At 58.1% G+C, this 17,317-nt stretch overlaps 1 protein-coding gene across 1 annotated transcript in view; it reads left to right on the top strand.

The window, feature by feature from the left end:
* LOC117875963 (receptor-type tyrosine-protein phosphatase V-like) overlaps positions 1 to 17,093 on the top strand; it is a 68,732-nt gene extending 51,639 nt beyond the window's left edge. Inside the window, exons 27-40 of the mRNA XM_034767600.1 lie at positions 1,722 to 1,798; positions 2,670 to 2,804; positions 3,419 to 3,541; positions 4,423 to 4,583; positions 5,113 to 5,248; positions 6,107 to 6,186; positions 6,705 to 6,792; positions 7,522 to 7,612; positions 8,082 to 8,158; positions 8,647 to 8,781; positions 9,727 to 9,849; positions 10,658 to 10,815; positions 11,374 to 11,509; positions 15,450 to 17,093. Of these exons, the coding sequence (XP_034623491.1) occupies positions 1,722 to 1,798; positions 2,670 to 2,804; positions 3,419 to 3,541; positions 4,423 to 4,583; positions 5,113 to 5,248; positions 6,107 to 6,186; positions 6,705 to 6,792; positions 7,522 to 7,612; positions 8,082 to 8,158; positions 8,647 to 8,781; positions 9,727 to 9,849; positions 10,658 to 10,815; positions 11,374 to 11,509; positions 15,450 to 15,509 (1,580 nt within the window). The 3' untranslated portion in view covers positions 15,510 to 17,093. The remainder of the gene's footprint in view (positions 1 to 1,721; positions 1,799 to 2,669; positions 2,805 to 3,418; positions 3,542 to 4,422; positions 4,584 to 5,112; positions 5,249 to 6,106; positions 6,187 to 6,704; positions 6,793 to 7,521; positions 7,613 to 8,081; positions 8,159 to 8,646; positions 8,782 to 9,726; positions 9,850 to 10,657; positions 10,816 to 11,373; positions 11,510 to 15,449) is intronic.
* The last annotated feature ends 224 nt before the right edge of the window (positions 17,094 to 17,317 follow it).

Here is a 17,317-nt window from a genome sequence, read left to right as displayed (position 1 = left end):
GTGAATGGCTATCCAACTACAGAAACAGTTTCTCCTCCCTTGGTGTTCACACCTCAACTGCTAGCAGAGCACCTCACCCTCCCTGATTGAACTAACCTCGTTATCTCCACACTGATATATACCTGCCTCTGGAGATTTCCATTACTTGCATCTGAAGAAGTGAGGTTCTTACCCACGAAAGCTTATGCTCCCAGTACTTCTGTTAACAACAGGTGCGCCCCGGTCTCCGGTCCCCTTTGAAACATTCCCCTGTAGTGCCCAGCCCTTATCTACTGAACACTCACCAAATCACCAGGTCTGCTGTCCCCAAGGGAACAGTGCACACGCCAGCTTGTGTGATTCAACACTGGATCAGCACCTGGCTCAGTATCACAGCACTGAGATACACTGATAGTGCAAACAAGGATACGTGAATTACCAAAGACTCAAGATTCAAGGGATAGTGAGTAAGGATAAGGGAAATAAAAGGTGACATATAAAACAAAATCATCACTCGCTTTCTAGCGACTAAACTTAATTAATAGACTCACCTCCTATCTGATGAAGTGTGTCTCACCCAAAGCCTTCTGCAAGCGTCTTCAGTCCAGGCTGGTTTGATCCCGTTTTCATGAATGTAAACATGCTGCCCATTTACGTCCTGGGGCAGGATGAGGGGGTCTTTGTTCCCCAAAAATAGTCCAGTGAACCTTTGAAGTGTATCTCCAGATAAGGTTCTCTTCCCCTGCTGTGTTTCTCTACCTGTTAATTGCTTTCTGACATTTGGGCAATCCTTCATCTGCATTCAGCTTAGACGGGAATGGGGAAACCCATTGTGAATGAGACAATACTTAATGTACATTTCAACAGAGGGGCAGGAGACTAAACATCCCTTGCCTGACAGGACGCCTTGTGATACAGACTCTAAGAATATATGTGCAGTAGACGTACATAAGTCCTTACCTAGTATCTGGGCAGATGTGACGAAGTGGGACTGTTCTTAATGTTTCCTCTGAATACTGTGTGGGTGCCTCAGTTCCTGACCGACACTCTGTCGCCTAGCAACTAATGGCCAGGCCCTTCCCCCCTGCAAGGGGATGCTAAAGGTGTGGGAGAACAAAGAGGTCAGGTGACCTCCTGGCCCCGGAAAGGAACTCAGCAGAGAAGGAGGGGTTCGAGGGGGTTTCAGTTTGGAGCTGGCTGGGGACTAGGAGTGGGCAGACGGGGGTGTCTGGTTCACGGGATCCTAGAATGGGCCCGGCTGAGGGATCCGGTTCTCTGGACCTACAAGCTCTGTTTTAGACCGTGTTCCTGTCATCTAATAAACCTCTATTTTACTGGCTGGCCAAGAGTCACGTCTGACTGCGAAGTGGGGGTGTGTGCAGGACCCTCTGGCTTCCTCAGGACCCCATCTGGGGGGACTCGCAGTGGGAAGCGCACGGAGGGGCATATGCTGAATGCTCCAAGGTCAGACCCAGGAAGTGAAGCTGTGTGAGCTTCTTGCCCTGAAGACAGTCTGCTCCGAGGGAGAGGAGGCTCCCCAAAGTCCTGACTAGCTTTGTGGGGAGCAGTTCCAGAGCATCGCCCGGGGACTCCGTGACAACTGCCTCCTCTCCCAGCTGGAAAAGGGGAAGGACCCAAGAAAGCAGCAGAGCATGCTGCCCCTGAGCTGGGCTCCCTGGGGGACTGAGGTCTGGCTCGGCCAGGTGCAGTGCAGGGAATGATCACTGTTTGGTTTCTTGCAGACGACCACTCAAGAGTCAGGCTGAGCCTGCTGCGGGAGGAGCCCCACTCTGACTACATCAACGCCAACTACATCCCCGTGAGTGCTTGCTTGCCTCCCCCACCACAGCCCCCCGGGAACCCCCGCACATGAGGGGGGCATAGCTGGCACATGCAGGGGGCTCGGTCACAAGAGGGTCTCGGTCCCATTAACATCTGGGGCTGGCTGGCAGATGGCACTGGAGCTGGCGCAGGTGGAAGGTGTTGGAGATGGGGGACTGGCGCAAACAGGCTGGCTGTAGCCTGGGGTCTGTCAAGTGTGTGTTCATGTGTGTGCCCCCTTGAGTGTGCATGGGAGCGTGGTCATAGTTGCTGCTCTGCCGATTGAGGATACTCTCACTCGCAGCCTCTCTGGATTCACGACCTGATCTCTCTGTCTCCTCTTTCTCCTCCTAATCTGTACAGCTGCACTTGACTGATGCTGGACCTGGTCCCCCAGCCCCCATCCAGGGGACTGCCCCATGTAACGGACAGGGGGCACCCAGCATGCCTGGGAGCGTGTGGGCCCATGTATGCGTGTTGCATGCGTGTGTCAAAGGCAATAAACAGGAATGTCCAGACTGGATCAGAACCAGGGTCCATATAGTCATCTCTTTTCTCCAATGGCAGCCGCAGCAGCTGCTTTAGAGGCAGGTGCAAGGACCCCATGAGTCTGGGGTCAGATGCTTGTCCTTGCAGGGTCACACTGAGGGGCTCGAGGGAGGTCCAGGAGCGTAATCTCTCTCATGCCAGTGAGGGGGAAACACACTCTTCTAGGGCATCCTATAATAACCGCCAGCTGCCATCTGCTGAGGTCAATGGGCACCTGGCCCTCTCCTGGAGGGACCCGGCAGGTCATCTACTCATCCCCAAATCCGGGGTCTCACAGCCTCTGGCCCGGGCTGACTCTGGCTGTCTGGTCTCTGCCCCAGGGCTACGCCTCCCCACAGGAGTTCATCGTCACCCAGGGGCCACTGAAGAAAACCATTGAGGATTTCTGGAGGCTGGTGTGGGAGCAGAGCGTCTGCAACATCATCATGCTGACAGTGGGCATGGAGAACGGACGGGTAGGGCTGGTGCCAGGCGTGCGCTGCTCGTGCGAGGAGGGGCCTGACCCACAGCCAGATGCAAATGCGGCTCCATTAATGAAGCCGTGCTGGGCCCAGCAACGTAATAGCTAGAGGTCTGTTGGGCAGAGTGAAGGGGCAGTGGCAGTGCTGGATGTATGGACATCCAGCCAGGCGACGTCTGTCTCCGCTAGGTATTTCTAGAGTGCCCATTACCTAATCTCTAGGTGCAGACAATAACTTAACTGTGAGACGAGCACTGTGCATGGGCACTAATGAACCCACACAGTCCCTTGGCATGGAGGATGCTGGCCCTAGCCCCATCCTATCAAAGAGGAAACTGAGGCACAGCAAGGGGACGTGAGCTGCCCAAAGACACGCAGTGGGGAGCAGACACCAAACCACTAGCCCATGCTGCATTTGCCTCCGTGCCCAGATTCTGCTCCCCCACGGAAGACGAGATGTGGCCCAAAGCCCCAGCTTGGAGCTGGAGCATGCTGAGCTGGGGAATTTCAGCCGGGCCCATCTCTCCAGTGGCTGCAGCTGTCTTGTGTGGGCACCGGTCTCTCTCCCTATGCTGGTTTCCCTGTTCCCATGCCCTGCCTTCCCTTCAGGTGCTGTGTGATCACTACTGGCCCTCAGTGTTGTCTCCGGTCTCCTACGGACACATCCGCGTTGACCTGCTCTCCCACAGCAGCGCTGACGAGTGGACCACGCGCACGTTCAAGCTCTGGCACGTGAGTGAGCGGCCGAGAGGAGCCCGGTGCAGGCCCCCGCTGACTGCACTGCCGTGGGGGTGCCTCGCTGGGGGGGGGGGGGTCCCGGGGGCGGCTGCCCTTTCGTCTCTGGCCAGCTGGGTTCCAACGAGGCCACAAGTGAAAGGGGTCGGTACACACCGGGACTCACCTTGAGGATTGTCAATAACCCACAGCTACCAGGGCGGGCAGCACACAGGTTCCTGGGCATTTCATCCCCCTCCCATTCGCCATCACCCCCTCCCTGCTTCCCCATTCCCATCATGGGGCGCTGTGCATCGCCCAGGATTGGTTGTTTCCAGATACTAAATCGCCTCGAAGGCAGCACTGTGCTGATGCATGTGCTCCATGCCCCCACCAGCTGGTATCCAGGCCACCTCCCACGTGGCTTCCCCAGGACTGGCCTTGCTACAGGGCAGCGTGTTGGCAGAGCCACATGGTGCAGCCTGCCCAGGCAGTCGCATGCTGTGGAGATGGCCGCAGGACAGGGCGCTGAACGTAACAGAGCAGGGGCCTGGCTCTGGCCAGTAGCGTCAGTTACCTGATCTCTCAGTGTCAGTGTCTCGTCCATGCTGTATTTACATGACTGCTCAGTGCTGATGTAAGAAATGCCCAGGGCTGGCCGGGGAGTGTCTGGGGATCCTGGAGACCCAGGGCCCAGGTCTGGCTGTGGGTCTCCGGGATGCAGCCCCAGTGTCAATCTCTCCAAGTTCTGGTAGCTGATTCCAGCCCCTGGAGGTAACTCAGGGAGCTGTAGTGGACAGACCCTGGGCTCCAGAAATGCCTGGGCACATTCCCCGTGAATAGCCCCGCTGCAACTCCGGCTTCACTGCGCACTAACGCCGAGTCACCGTCTGTGACAGGAGGACCTACAGGAGGAGAGACGTGTGACCCACCTGCACTACACGGCATGGCCTGACCACGGCATTCCCGAGTCCACAGCTTCCCTGATGGCCTTCCTGGACCTGGCCCGAGGCCACATGCAGAGGGCCAAGGGTTCTGGGCCAACGCTGGTGCACTGCAGGTGAGGCCCTGCCTGCCCTAGCTCTGCCAGGTGGGGGCTGCTGGAGAAGGGGTGTCTTTCCCTGAGATGGGAAATGACCTGGGAGATTGGGCCCCTCCTTGTATGTGGGGGCTGGAGCCCCGGGGTGGTGAGAGCCCTGGGGATGGCCCGGTCTGTAGAGGCAGCTCCCAGCTGTCAGTGAGTGAGGGGCTCTGCCCCTGCCCTATCCACGTGAGCGCTGGAGACTATGGAGATGCTTCCCCACCTTCCAGTGCTGCTCTGGGGCCATCTCCCCAGCCCCACAACTCCCCCCTCCCCCGGACAGCTCCTGGGCCCCACGACCCCCAGAGCTCCTCCCACACCCTGGGACAGCTCCTCAGCCCCACAACCCTACAGCTCCTCCAGAACAGGAGCCCGTGCTGCAGGCTGATGGCCATCTCCTCCTCCCCCCACCCACTGGGGCTGGTGCCTGCCTGGTGGGGGGCAGTGGAACCTGAGGGCTGGAGGGAGACCTGCCCATGTTAACCCCTTGCTGTCTGTGCTGTTGCAGTGCGGGGGTGGGCCGCAGCGGCACCTTCATCGCCTTGGACCGGCTGCTGCAGCAGCTGAAGCAGGAGAAGGTGGTGGACGTGTTCAATACCATTTACACCATGCGGATGAGCCGCTACCTGATGATTCAGACGCTGGTGAGGCCCTGGGCCTTTTCCCTTCCACCTTGCCGCCAAATCAGCAGAGCTGGGAGGGAGCCCAGAGCTCGGCTGGCCCCCACACCCCTCTGCATAACAGCCAGCTCCTGATATCCCTGAGCTGTTCCCCGCCAGCCACAGGATGGTGCTGCCTGGGCCCCTGTTCCAGTGTCCTGAGCAGGGCTCAGATGTGCCCCTGTTAGAGCCGCCCTCCCCTGCCGTCTCCCAGCAGCCGTGTGCCCGCCCAGACCTCCAGCAGGAACACACGGCTCTTCGGAGCCAAGGGTCTTCCCGGAATTCAGTGTGAGCAGGCCGGGAGCACCAGTGTGGTAGCTGCGGGGGAGGGGGGGAGCGTAATCGAAAGCAGAGTGGCCTGTGCCTATCCCAAAACAACTCGGCAGGCCCCACGGGTGAGTGGCTCCATGCTGTCCCGTGCACATCCAGGGGAGCGACAAGCTGCACAGGGCGCCTGTAAGTTGCAGCCCAGAGGTCAGCTGATCCCAGCCACTGGACCCTCGCAGCACACCCGGACATGCAGCCACAGCAGGAGCCAGGAACGAGCTGCCAGGGGCTAATCATGGCTGGCGGGAGCCTCCTTAGAAAGGCTGGCTGTGGGCGCTGGGTAACCGGGAGGGGATCCCCCACAGCCTGGTGAAAACGCCAGCCAAAGAAGACTGACTTATCCAAGCTACCCCAGCAAGGCAGCGGCAGGGTTGGCCAGGGCTCCTGACTAGCTGCTCAAGGCCATGCTCTGCCCAGTAGGCAGTGCTGCCCTTCGCCCCAGCGTGGTCTCACTCTGTGCGGTGCCGTGGTTCGGGTAGGCTCACTCTGCACTGACCGCCTGCCCTTGCCTTCCAGGGCCAGTATGTTTTCCTGCACAGCTGCATCCTGGAGAAGATCATGGAGGAGCTGCTCTTGGGCCAGTCTGGGACGGAGATGTAAGCCACCAAGCCCACCTAGCCCGTCCCAAACGTGTGGGCACTCGGGTTCAGTGCCTCAGACTCCGATCCAGACCCAGGCCTGGGCTTTGGCTCCAGGCAATAGGGATTCTGAAATCCCAGCAAGATGGCCTGTTCCCTGCACCGAGGCAGGGCCAAAGTCTGGCCTCAGTCCTTTCCTTCCAAGGTGGTGAGCACCACACCCCTCCATAGCACCATTCCAGTGCTGATACCGCAGGGGCCTAACACTTCCTGGGCAGCCTCCATGGGGCTGACCCCCCCCAAAGCAGTGGGCTCCGCTACTGGGTCTCCCACCCTCAGCAGAGATGTACCCCCCAGGCCAGCGGGCCGGCCTTGGGATGCCCTCTCCAGGTGGCCAGTGGCTGGCTGCTCCCATGGAACTAGCAGGGTCAGGCCAGGGAGGGTAATCACCTTGTTGACCGAGTGGCCTGGCTCTTTGTGAGATGTGGGTGCACAGGGGTTTATTAACCCCCCACCTCCACCCCTTGTTTTCCCAGCTCCTGCCCGATCCCTCTCAAAAGCTTCCTGCAGCACCATGCCCAGAAATCAGCCAAGTCCAATGCGGGCTTCCTGCGGGAGTATGAGGTAGGAGTACCTGGAGGAGTGCCCTGCTGGAGAGCACAGACGCTAGCTCCCCCCCCCCCACACACACACACACGCTGGGGGTGAAGGGAGCATTAGAGGCTGGGCCAGACACACAAGCACACCCCCCCCACCACCACCATGAGCAGCTCCTGCTCAGTCAGGCGCCCGCCAGATCTGACTGTTGTGGAGATGGCTGGCTCTGGGGGCACCCGTTGCCATGGCAATGCTGCCAGGCCTGGGACATCTCCCCAGCTGGAGGCTGGCCAGCACTGCTTCCCTCCTGATCCCCCTGCAGAACAGACACAGCCGGGACATCCAGCCCTCCCTGGGACTCCCCAGGGGCCCTGCGCAGGGTCAGGATCCACACAGGGAATCAGGGGCGGGGGGCAGGCAGAGGTGCTACACTCCATGGGCATCCCCCATGGCTGCTGCACCAAATCTCCCAGCCAAGCAAACCCAGCGGGCATGTGCTGTGCAGCTTGGCAGCAGCCCCATGGGGACACTGAGGCACGGGGCTAGCTCCCTGAGCTGGGTTGCAGATGAAAGCTTTTCCTGGGAGCTCTGCCCTTTGGGCTGGGTTCACCCCCTGCTGTCTTCTGGGGCAGGGCATCCCACAGGAGCCATCCACCCAGTCCCTGCGCGCTCCCACCACCCCCGTCGCCCTGGGGCATAGTCGGGAAAGGCCCTGATCTCTCCCCCTCTCTCCCTCTCTCTGGTTCCCTGTGGCAGATCCTCCTAGAGGTTGCGAAGGACAAAGCCAGCTCTGCAGCACCATCTGCAGGCATCCAGGAGAGCCGCCCTGGCTCCAGCATCCTCCCATGTAAGTGCCACTGATGCCTCTCTATCCCCAGAGCTGGCACCAGCTGTGTGTGTGGGAAGAGAGGGGCAGCACCAGGGCTGGACTTGCAGCCAGCCTCAGGACCAGGGGAGCTTGTCGAAATGGGGCCCTCTCTAGCATCTCCAGGCTTATCTCCTCCACCCAGCCTTGTGGCAGAGAGTTCCCAAGGCAAGACCTGGCCACAGATGAAGTGTGCATGGAAGCGAATGGACTGGGACCAGAATGGGTTATGTGCAGGCAGAGGGCACGCGCCCTGGGCTGAGAGTAAGGGGAGAGGGACTGAGGGAGAGACCCAGTGCAGAAGTGACAGGCCTTATGCAGCTATGGCCCAGGCTGGCAGGGAGTTTGGGCTGGAGCCAGAAGGCTGGTCTCCTCGCATGGGGCTGGGTGTGCTGAGCTGGGCCAGACGGAACCGGCTCCCCCAGTCCCTCATGCTTGGCCTGTTTGGCAGATGATCGCTCCAGAGTGAAATTTTTGCCGCTGGAACAAGGCCCCTTCTCGGATCTCAAACAGACCTGGCTCCTCCCGGTGAGTTGCCCCACCCTGATCCCCTGGAAAGCAAACTCCCTCACCTCCCTGCCTGGCCCCCTGGTCCTCTACCCACCCTGATCCCCCTGGGGAGCAGAACTCACTCCCTTCCTCCGGTGCTCCGAGGTTCCCTACTCCCATGGGGAGCAGCACTAGCCTGTCTCTGTGGCCTGTTTCTCCATAGCCATCCTCCTCTCTCTGCGCTTGTTGCTGCCATGAGCACTGTCCCGGGCACTCCTAGTGAGGGAATCGCTGCGTAGGGCTGAACCCCGACTGTCCCCTTCGCTCTGGCTCAGTCCCGGTCCTGGGCCCTCTACCTGCTTGGCTGTCTAATGCTTTCTCTCCTCTCTTTGCTTCCAAAGCTGCCAGACCTCCCTCCTTTTCGTGCCTTCTGGCTCTGCCCCCTCGGCTGTCCTAAGGCAGGGAGCCCATGCTCTCCTCTGCCCCCTCCCTGGGGCAGGTGAGTAAGACTCTGGTTCTTCACACAGGGCTGCAATTCATCCAGAGATTATCTGGCTGTGCAAGGACCCGACAAGGTGACCACGGAGGAATTCTGGCGCTTGGTGTGGGACCATGGCGTCCACACCATAGTCACCCTGCTGCCATGCCAGGAGAAGGGCCAGGTAAGCCAAGCGGGGTGGGGGCTCCTTGAACCTGCCTTCCCGGGCTGTGCTGCATTTCCTGCGTGGTCTCTATGGTACCGTGCTGTCACACACGCAGGTTTGTCCCACCAGCCTCTGCCACCGTTTCCCGAAGCTTTGGGCCAGACTTGGAAACTCCGTGTGTGGAGCAGGCTGTGGTCCAGGTTAGGACCCCGCTCCCTGACGTGCATGGGGGATGCCTGGCTCCATGGCACCACAGGGGCCATGTGCATTATTGTGGGGGCAGTCGGCTCCCTCCCCCTACCAACCCTTTGTAACAGTTGAGGTAAAACCCAAAATGAGTCCCAACTCTGGAAGCAGTAAATGGCCCACATGGTCCCCTTTGGAGATAGACACCAGCTATTTAGTAGGGCAACACCTAGAGAAGCCAGATGGAGACCGCTGGTTTTACAGGGGATAGCAGTCCAGGATAGATCTCTCTCCACTGATCTCTGCTCCTGAGGAGGGGGAGCCCCCATCCAAGGCCTCAGCTGCCGCCCCTCCCTCTGGGTTCCCAAAGGCAACTTCCCAGAAGGCCAAAGAACATGTGAAATTTGCATAAAACCCAGTGGGTCACAGCCGCCCTTCATGCCTCATGCTGGAGGTACAGCCCCCAGAGACTACAGGCCCCAGCATGCAATGCAGCCTGGTGGCTCAGCTATGGTGGAGCATTGCACGCTGGGACTTGTAGTCCCGTTGGGCTGCCACACTGTATTAAAGGTGAAGGTGGCTGCAATCAGCAACGATCTTTCCAACATACCGGTGGGCTGTCGGCTTCCGGGAGGACGGCCACATGGCCCTTTGCTGGGCAGCATCACCCTGACGTCAGCTGTGCCCTTGGCCCAGCACCTGTGAGCCATGCCAAGTGGGCACTGATCCGAAATGGGGCCACTGGGAGCTTGACGCACCAGTCGCTGTTGTGCACAGGTCCTGAGTGAGGCATGCTGGCCCCTGGAGGGCAGTCCACTCTACACAGAGATGTTGACCATCCAGCGGGGCCCGGAGAAGCACGTCTCGGGATGGAGGTGCATTCAGCTCAAACTGAAACACGTATGTGCGTCCGAGGGCAGGGGAGCTGGTTTCTTGAGCCCCAGGAGCTCCCCCCAGTCCCTGGGGGACTTGTTCCCATTCCCAGATCATGCCAGAGTCTCAGCCCGGGACTAGAATGACCCAGAGGCTGCAGTCAGGACAGAAGGGTATGGTTATGGGGCTGGTTATGGGGCTGGAATAGCAGAGGAGCAGCAGATCAGAAATGCTGAGGGGCATCAGCAGAGCTGGTGGGGAGCCCAAGCCTGGGACTGTCCACGGACCAGGTGCAGCAGGGGCACGGGCAGGGTCAGTGCAGGCTTACCCCGACCTGGCCACTCCTTGCTGATGTACCTCAGCCCTGCCCTACAGGCCCCACCTGCAGACGTTTCCAGCTTTGTGGCCCTTTGCCTTCTTGGAGCCAGTGTAAGGTGGTCTGGGAGACACGGGCCCCGGGGGCCTTGACTGAGAACTTCTAACTCGTCACACGGATGCCACCGGATGCAGTGTGAGGGCTGGAGCAGAGCCACTGACCTAGGGAGAACAGCTCTGCCTTTAATGCCACTTTCCCCCTGTCCCTCTGTCTGCTACCACTGCAGCACCCCACCGCTGGGCACTGCTGACCCAGCATAGACAGGCTGGGTGACGGGACACTAGAGGACCCAATGCATCACTGTGGCAGGGCACCTAACAGGCCAGAGGCTAGGAAGCGGGGCTCTCTCTACTCCCCTGGTGTCCAGGCCTGTCTGTCCTGAGCGCAGCACCCTCCCATCCTGTCGTCCGCGCGTGACCCCTTCCTCCATAATCACAGCAGCTCTCTCTGCCCTGCCAGGAGAAGAAAGTGAAGGAGAGGCAGGTGCAACGATTCCTGTACCCTCTGTGGGGGTGCCAGCAGCAGCCAGATGTCCAACCCCTGGTGGAGTTCCTCGCTGCAGTTAGACGGTGCATGCCACACAGGAAGCGAGCCGACCCGCTGCTCCTGCACTGCAGGTATGGTCACGTGACTCCCTCTTCCATGTCCTTATGAGTCCCCTGGGGCCAGAACCCCCTGGACGAACATCCCTGCGGGAGAGCCAACTGCAGGGCAGCCTGGGGCTGGCCAGATGACCCGGCAGTTCTCCCCCGCTGGTCTCCAGGGAGACGTAAGGACCCAAGGTCCCTCCAGGGCCAGACTGGGGCTCGGTTGCTGACATTCAGTGTATGCAGCCCCGTCAGGGGAGCCAGTGTGGGTATGTGAGAAGCCAGGGGCTGGCCAGCGAGCCTGGCTTGGGGTGCAGTCTCAGATAGCCAGTCATGAGCGCCCAGCGTGCCCAGATGCCCTGGTTTCCTTAGTGCTCATTCAGAGGCCAGGCCAGGTTCCCGGCCCTGCCCGGGCACGGTCTCTGTGAATGTCCCTTTCTCTGGGGGGTCTGTGCCCTGCCCTGCTGGGAGACAGGCTCCATAATCATCCAGGCCTTGTCCGTCTCCTACGTCTGTGCCTGTGCTGTGGGTTGCGTGGCGGGTGGCAGAATGGCTGATGGCTCTCCCTCCATCGGCTGCCCCTTCCAGCAGTGGCGTTGGCCAGATGGGGACGCTGATCGCACTGGATTGCCTGCTGCACCAGATGAAAGCGGAGCGGAGTGTTGATGTCTACGGAGTCACCCTCAGGCTGATGAGAAGCTGCTGCCTCATGACCCCGACGCCGGTAGGTGGCGAGGAGGGAGGGCGTCGGGGCCAGGTGTGCCCTGGGGAAGCAACGGCCAGGTTCAGAACAGAGGCCCGGAGCTGGATACAATAAGGGAGAGCTTCTCAGAACAGACCCAGGGACCCCTGAGTTCTCTGTCAGCCTCCTCTCTCCTCAGGCAGCTTCTACCGACCCAGCCTCGGCCCCGACTGAGCTCGCCGAGGCGGGGATCCTACTCTGAGCCCGACACGCAGCGTGGTTCTTAGCCCGGGCTCTGTGCCCCTCTCTCCGGGCCCTGCCAGGGGATGTTCCAAGGGGGGTGGAGGGGGAAGCAGCTCACGGTGGGAGGTCGCTCCATCTGCCCCAAGCCCAGTAGGGGGCTCAGGGGAAGGACTCTCAGGCCCAGATCCTCAATGGCATTTAGGCACCTAACTCCCACTGATTGAAGTTTTTAGGTGCTTAACTCCCATTGCTGAGGATCGGGGTAAATGCCTTCGATGTTAAGGTTAAAGCCAGCAGCTTCCACTCAGCCCAGACCCAGGAAACAACCAGGCAGATCTGAAAATCAAATCCTCCCAGTCCTAGCCCCCGGCTTGCCCTTCCATCCCTGACAGCCAGTTTGTTCCCATGTGGGCAAATCCCCTGCCGCCTCCCCCTCAGGATCTGGGCACTGAAAACCACAGGACCTGGTACACTTGGGTACTGGACGTCTCCTGGGTTGTCCTGTGCCGCCTTCTCTTCTAGATAGATTCTTACACGGCGCTCATTATGGCAGTGTCTGAGGGGCTGGCTGCACTGTGGCTGGGAACGTGCGTCCCAACCCGGGTGGACAGACATGCACTAACACGGGTGGTGGCTCGGGCTTGCCGCCTGAGTCCATAGCTAGCGAGTCAGGTGGCTAGACCACGCCGCTGCCAGCTAGGCACGCTGCTGCTATTTTTAGTGCGGTAGCTCAGAGCTAGCATGCATCTGTCGCTCCCAACTGCAGTGTAGACATACCCTGAGGGCCTATCTGAGCCTTCCTGACTGGCACCCTACAGCCAGGGCACTGATGGGAGACACCCAGTTCGCCCGAAGGTCAGGGTGAAGAGCCTAGAGGGCATCAGAGGCATCTCTGCCCGCATTCCAATGGCGGATTGGGTCGAGGCTGCCTTCGGAGCAGTGCAGACGCATCGCACCACTAGATGGTACTGTTACACCAGCCTCAGGATGCCAATCCCAGCATTTCACCCTGCACAGGCTGGACTTGGCCACAGCCCGAGCCGAGCTCTGGTTCCACAGACGTGCTTTTGGACAGGGGGTTGAAGTTAATTCGTTTATTTTGCAGAAGCCTTTAGGGATGAGCTCCCCCACATTCCCAGTCCCACTGATAATCAAAATCCTTCTGTGACGTCCCCACTGCCAAGCACCCTGCAAACAGCCAATTGGTTCACGAATGAATCCGAGCCCCAGGGGCCCTGGGAGCTGGAGGAGAGCTCACACATGGGGTTCTCTTGTATACACACCCCCTGCTCCTCCCAGCCGCTGCCCAGCTGGGCAAGGGAAGAGCAGTAGGACCTGAGCCCACCAGACCACACGTGGGGGCGGAAGCACAGGGCTCGCCCGTGGCTGTGGATCTAGGCCAGGCTGCTCTTATTTTGCATGATTCCCTGGGTGAAACTGTAACTTTGGTGCCACCATGGCCAAGCTGCAGTTGAACTGTGAGGTGGTCAGTTCTCCCGGAGGCCAATAACCAACAGGGAAGCCTGAGTGACACTTCCTGCTACACATCCCCACTCCAGATCCCGCAAAGGGTCTCTCCACATCTGAATCACTTGTGTTTACTCCCCCAGACGCATCATTAGACCAGAACTCAGCCCCATTAGCTGTTCTGCAGTGTAACTGTAATTGCCGTCTGGCCTGACTTCGATACAGACTCCTCCCAAGAAGAGTATCCAAACACCAGCAGGGCCAGCGCAGGGCAGTTGATGGTGCTGGGTTCTGAAATTCCCTGTATTCCAGGAATTCAGGCATGGAATTTACCATCTTTGAAAAGGGGAACAAAGAGGATGCAGGGAATTATAGACCAGTTAGCCTAACTCTGGTTCCTGGAAAGATACTGAAAGAAATGATTAAACGATCTGTTTGTAAGCACCTATGAGATAATAGAGTTAGAAGGAATAGCCAGTATGGCTTTGTCAAGAACAAATCATGACAAACCAACCTAATTTCCTTCTTTGACAGGATTACTGACCTAGTGGATGTGGGAAAGCAATGGATGTGAGATTTTGATTTTACTAAGGTTTTTGACACAGTCCCACTTGACAGATAACTGGCTCTGTGGATGAGGTGAAAGCAGTGGACGTGTTATTCCTTGAATTTAGCAAAGCTTTTGGTACGGTCTCCCACAGTATTCTTGCTGGCAAGTTAAAGAAGTATGGGCTGGATGAATGGACTATAAGGTGGATAGAAAACTGGATAGATTGTCGGGCTCACCGGGTAGGGATCAATGGCTCCATGTCTAGTTGGCAGCCAGTTTCAAGTGGAGTGCCCCAAGGGTCAGTCCCGAGAACGGTTTTGTTCTATATCTTCATTAATGATCTGGAGGTTGGTGTGGATTGCACCCTCAGCAAGTTTGCAGATGACACTAACCTGGGAGGAGTGGTAGATACGCTGGAGGGTAGTGATAGGATACAGAGGGACCTAGACAAATTAGAGGATTGGGCCAAAAGAAATCTGATGCGGTTCAACAAGGACAAGTGCAGCGTCCTGCACTTAGGACAGAAGAATCCCATGCACCGCTATAGACTAGGGAGCGAAAGGCTAGGCAGCAGTTCTTCAGAAAAGGACCTAGGAGTTACAGTGGACGAGAAACTGGATATGATTCGACAGTGTGGCCTTGTTGCCAAGAAGGCTAACGGTATTTTGGGCTGTATAAGTAGGGGCATTGCCAGCAGATCGAGGGACGTGATCATTCCCCTCTATTCAACATTGGTGAGGCCTCATCTGGAGTACTGTGTCCAGTTTTGGGCCCCACACTACAAGAAGGATGTGGAAAAATTGGAAAGAGTCCAGCAGAGGGCAACAAAAATGATTAGGGGGCTGGAGCACATGACTTATGAGGAGCTGCTGAGGGAACTGGGATTGTTTAGTCTGCAGAAGGGAAGAATGAGGGGGGGATTTGATAGCTGCTTTCAACTCCCTGAAAGGGGGTTCCAAAGAGGATGGATCTAAACTGTTCTCAGTGGTACCAGCTGACAGAACAAGGAGTAATGGTCTCAAGTTGCAGTGGGGGAGGTTTAGGTTGGATATTAGGAAAAACTTTTTCACAAGAAGGGTGGTGAAGCACTGGAATGGGTTACCTAGGGAGGTGGTGGAATCTCCTTCCTTAGAGGTTTTTAAGGTCAGGCTTGACAAAGCCCTGGCTGGGATGATTTAGTTGGTATTGATCCTGCTCTGAGCAGGGGGTTGGACTAGATGACCTCCTGAGGTCCCTTCCAACCCTGATATTCTATGATTCTATGACAGTCTCATAAACAAACTAGAGAAATGTGGCATAAGATGGGTGCAAACTGACTGAAAGACCGTGCTGAAAGAGTGGTTATCAATGGTTCACTGTACAGTTGGAAAGGGGTATCTAGTGGGGTCCATCCTAGGCCTGGTACTACTCAATATTTTCATTAATGACTTGAACAGGCTCCCAAGGGAGGCTGTGGAATCCCCGTCACTGGAGGTTTTTAAGAGCAGGCTGGACACACACCTGTCAAGGTGGTCCAGGTCCTACCACAGTGCAGGGAGCTGGACTTGGTGACCTCTCAAGATCCCATCCCGTTTCTATGACCTGGTTATATGAAATGGGGTGACTGCAGAAACACAGTGTCATGACAGTCAGTGGGCTTGACTGGTGTCTCTGAGGCAGGGTCAAGCCCCCCTGGCCTAGAATTACTCTGAACACCTCTCTCTGTCTCCTGCCTCCCTTCAGGATCAGTACGTGTTTTTGTACACATGCATCCGGGACATCCTCACCCAGAGACAGCCCTAGGAAGAGCACAGCAGCTCCTGCCCCTGAGAGAGCCTGGCACTGGGGGCAGGCTGAGGAGAGCGCATCGCAGGGCTGTTTGCACAAACCTGACTGAAGCTCCCTCCGGAGAGAAGGGGACCCACCTGGGGCAGAGGCACCAATCAGCTCCCCACCCCTTGAAGCCAGCACAGATGAGGAGCTAAGGCTGGGTTAGCCTGCATCAGTGGTTCAGAATCTCGGACTCTCCTGGTCTCTTCTCCCAGGACGCAGTGGGAGAGCCTATTGCACATGCATTGTCTGCACCAGCCTCCCCCAGGGAGTGCCCTTCTGCCGCCCACAGTGCTGCAGCCCACTCAGCCTGCAAGCACCCAGTGCGGGGCATGGGAACCTGTCCAGGATTCAAAGATTTTAGTGGGGCTGCATCCCTGCTGCCCGGGATTTCTGGGACTCTGGAAGGTCCATGAATCCAGTCGCCGTAGCACTTGCTCTGGCATCCTGCCAGCCTCCGTACTGCCCTCCCTGCCCCGCTGAGTACAGGGCAGAATACATGGGGCGCCCTTTCTGCCGTGCCTGGCTCAGAGCCGGCATGTCCTACTGAGCAGGCTGCTGGGTGATGCTTATTTCCGTCTGGCAGGAGGGCTGGGAGGCCCAGGCGCTACGCACTGCTTCTCAGAGCGTCGAGCGGATGCTCCAGGTGTGCTAGTGCCTTTGGGAGACTCTGCTTGGTCCTCAGCCCTGGGTCACAATGTGTATGAACAATAAAGAAAACAGCCCTAGAAGCCATTGTCTTCTAACGAACGGTAGGTTTTACCACACGCCCTGGCCTGGCCTGCGACCTTCCAGCCAGCTGGATTGGAGGGCACCATCCCCAAAGGGCAGCCGTGCACACCCACCAGGAGCATGCCGTTCGGCTGGCTTTCGAGCGCTGCCCCTTCATGCCGGCTGTCCTAGCGCAGCCAGAGCCTGGCAGCTCGGCTCCGAGAGCTGAGTCCCAACCGCTAGCACAGCAGACCTCTGCAGACTCTTGGGACAACCCTTCACATGGGACTCTCGTCTCTCCTAGCTGGGAGAACAGGGGCAGGACTCCTGCCCCCCGCCAGCATCCCGTCACCCCCGCATTTATGCAGAGCCCGTGAGTAGGGGCCAAGGCACGACAGCAAAACCAGGAATAACAATCAAATGAGAAGACCCTTGCTGGCCAGTCACCCTCCATATAACCCTGTCTCTAAGGCCTGCTAGTTTATGTGAGGGAAAAACATTATCCACTAATTCGGCATCAGCGCACTGCTACCCTCTACCGGGGGAGCATGTGTATCAGCCATGTCCTCCAGTGGTCGCGCTAGAGGAGCTGTCTCTTCATCCCACTGGGATGTGGGGTTACATCAACATACCACCTCCGCAACGGGACCTTAACTCTGGCCCCTGGAGCTGGCGATACCCCCACGGGGTGCCAGTATTGGGGGTGCCATAAGAAATAGGAAGAACGACTGAGAGGTTTGTCTTGATTCCAATTGCAGCGTGGACCTGCACGCACTCAGCTGTGTTCACTGGGGCTGGGGCTGGCACCACTGGGCAACCGGACCTGAGCGTAAATGAAGTTTTTGGACAATACACTTGCCTGGTTTTTCTTTGTTTTGTTTGTTTTTTAACCCTCAGCATGTCCTCGTCCCACAGCCTAGCTGCCCCTCCACTGCCTCTGGCTCCTTGGCAGTGACAAAGCCAGCCCCAGCAGGCACTGTCTGAGTGTTAGCACCATCACTGCCCCGTGTCCTGTCCTCGTGTCCTGTCTCTGCCATGCTCCCCAGCCCTCTGCCCCACAGAGGAGTGGG

Source organism: Trachemys scripta, chromosome 4 (genome assembly GCF_013100865.1).
Source record: "Trachemys scripta elegans isolate TJP31775 chromosome 4, CAS_Tse_1.0, whole genome shotgun sequence".
Lineage (NCBI taxonomy): Eukaryota > Metazoa > Chordata > Testudines > Emydidae > Trachemys > Trachemys scripta.
Note: the sequence above shows the minus strand (reverse complement) of the source record. Positions and strands in the feature narration are given on the sequence as shown.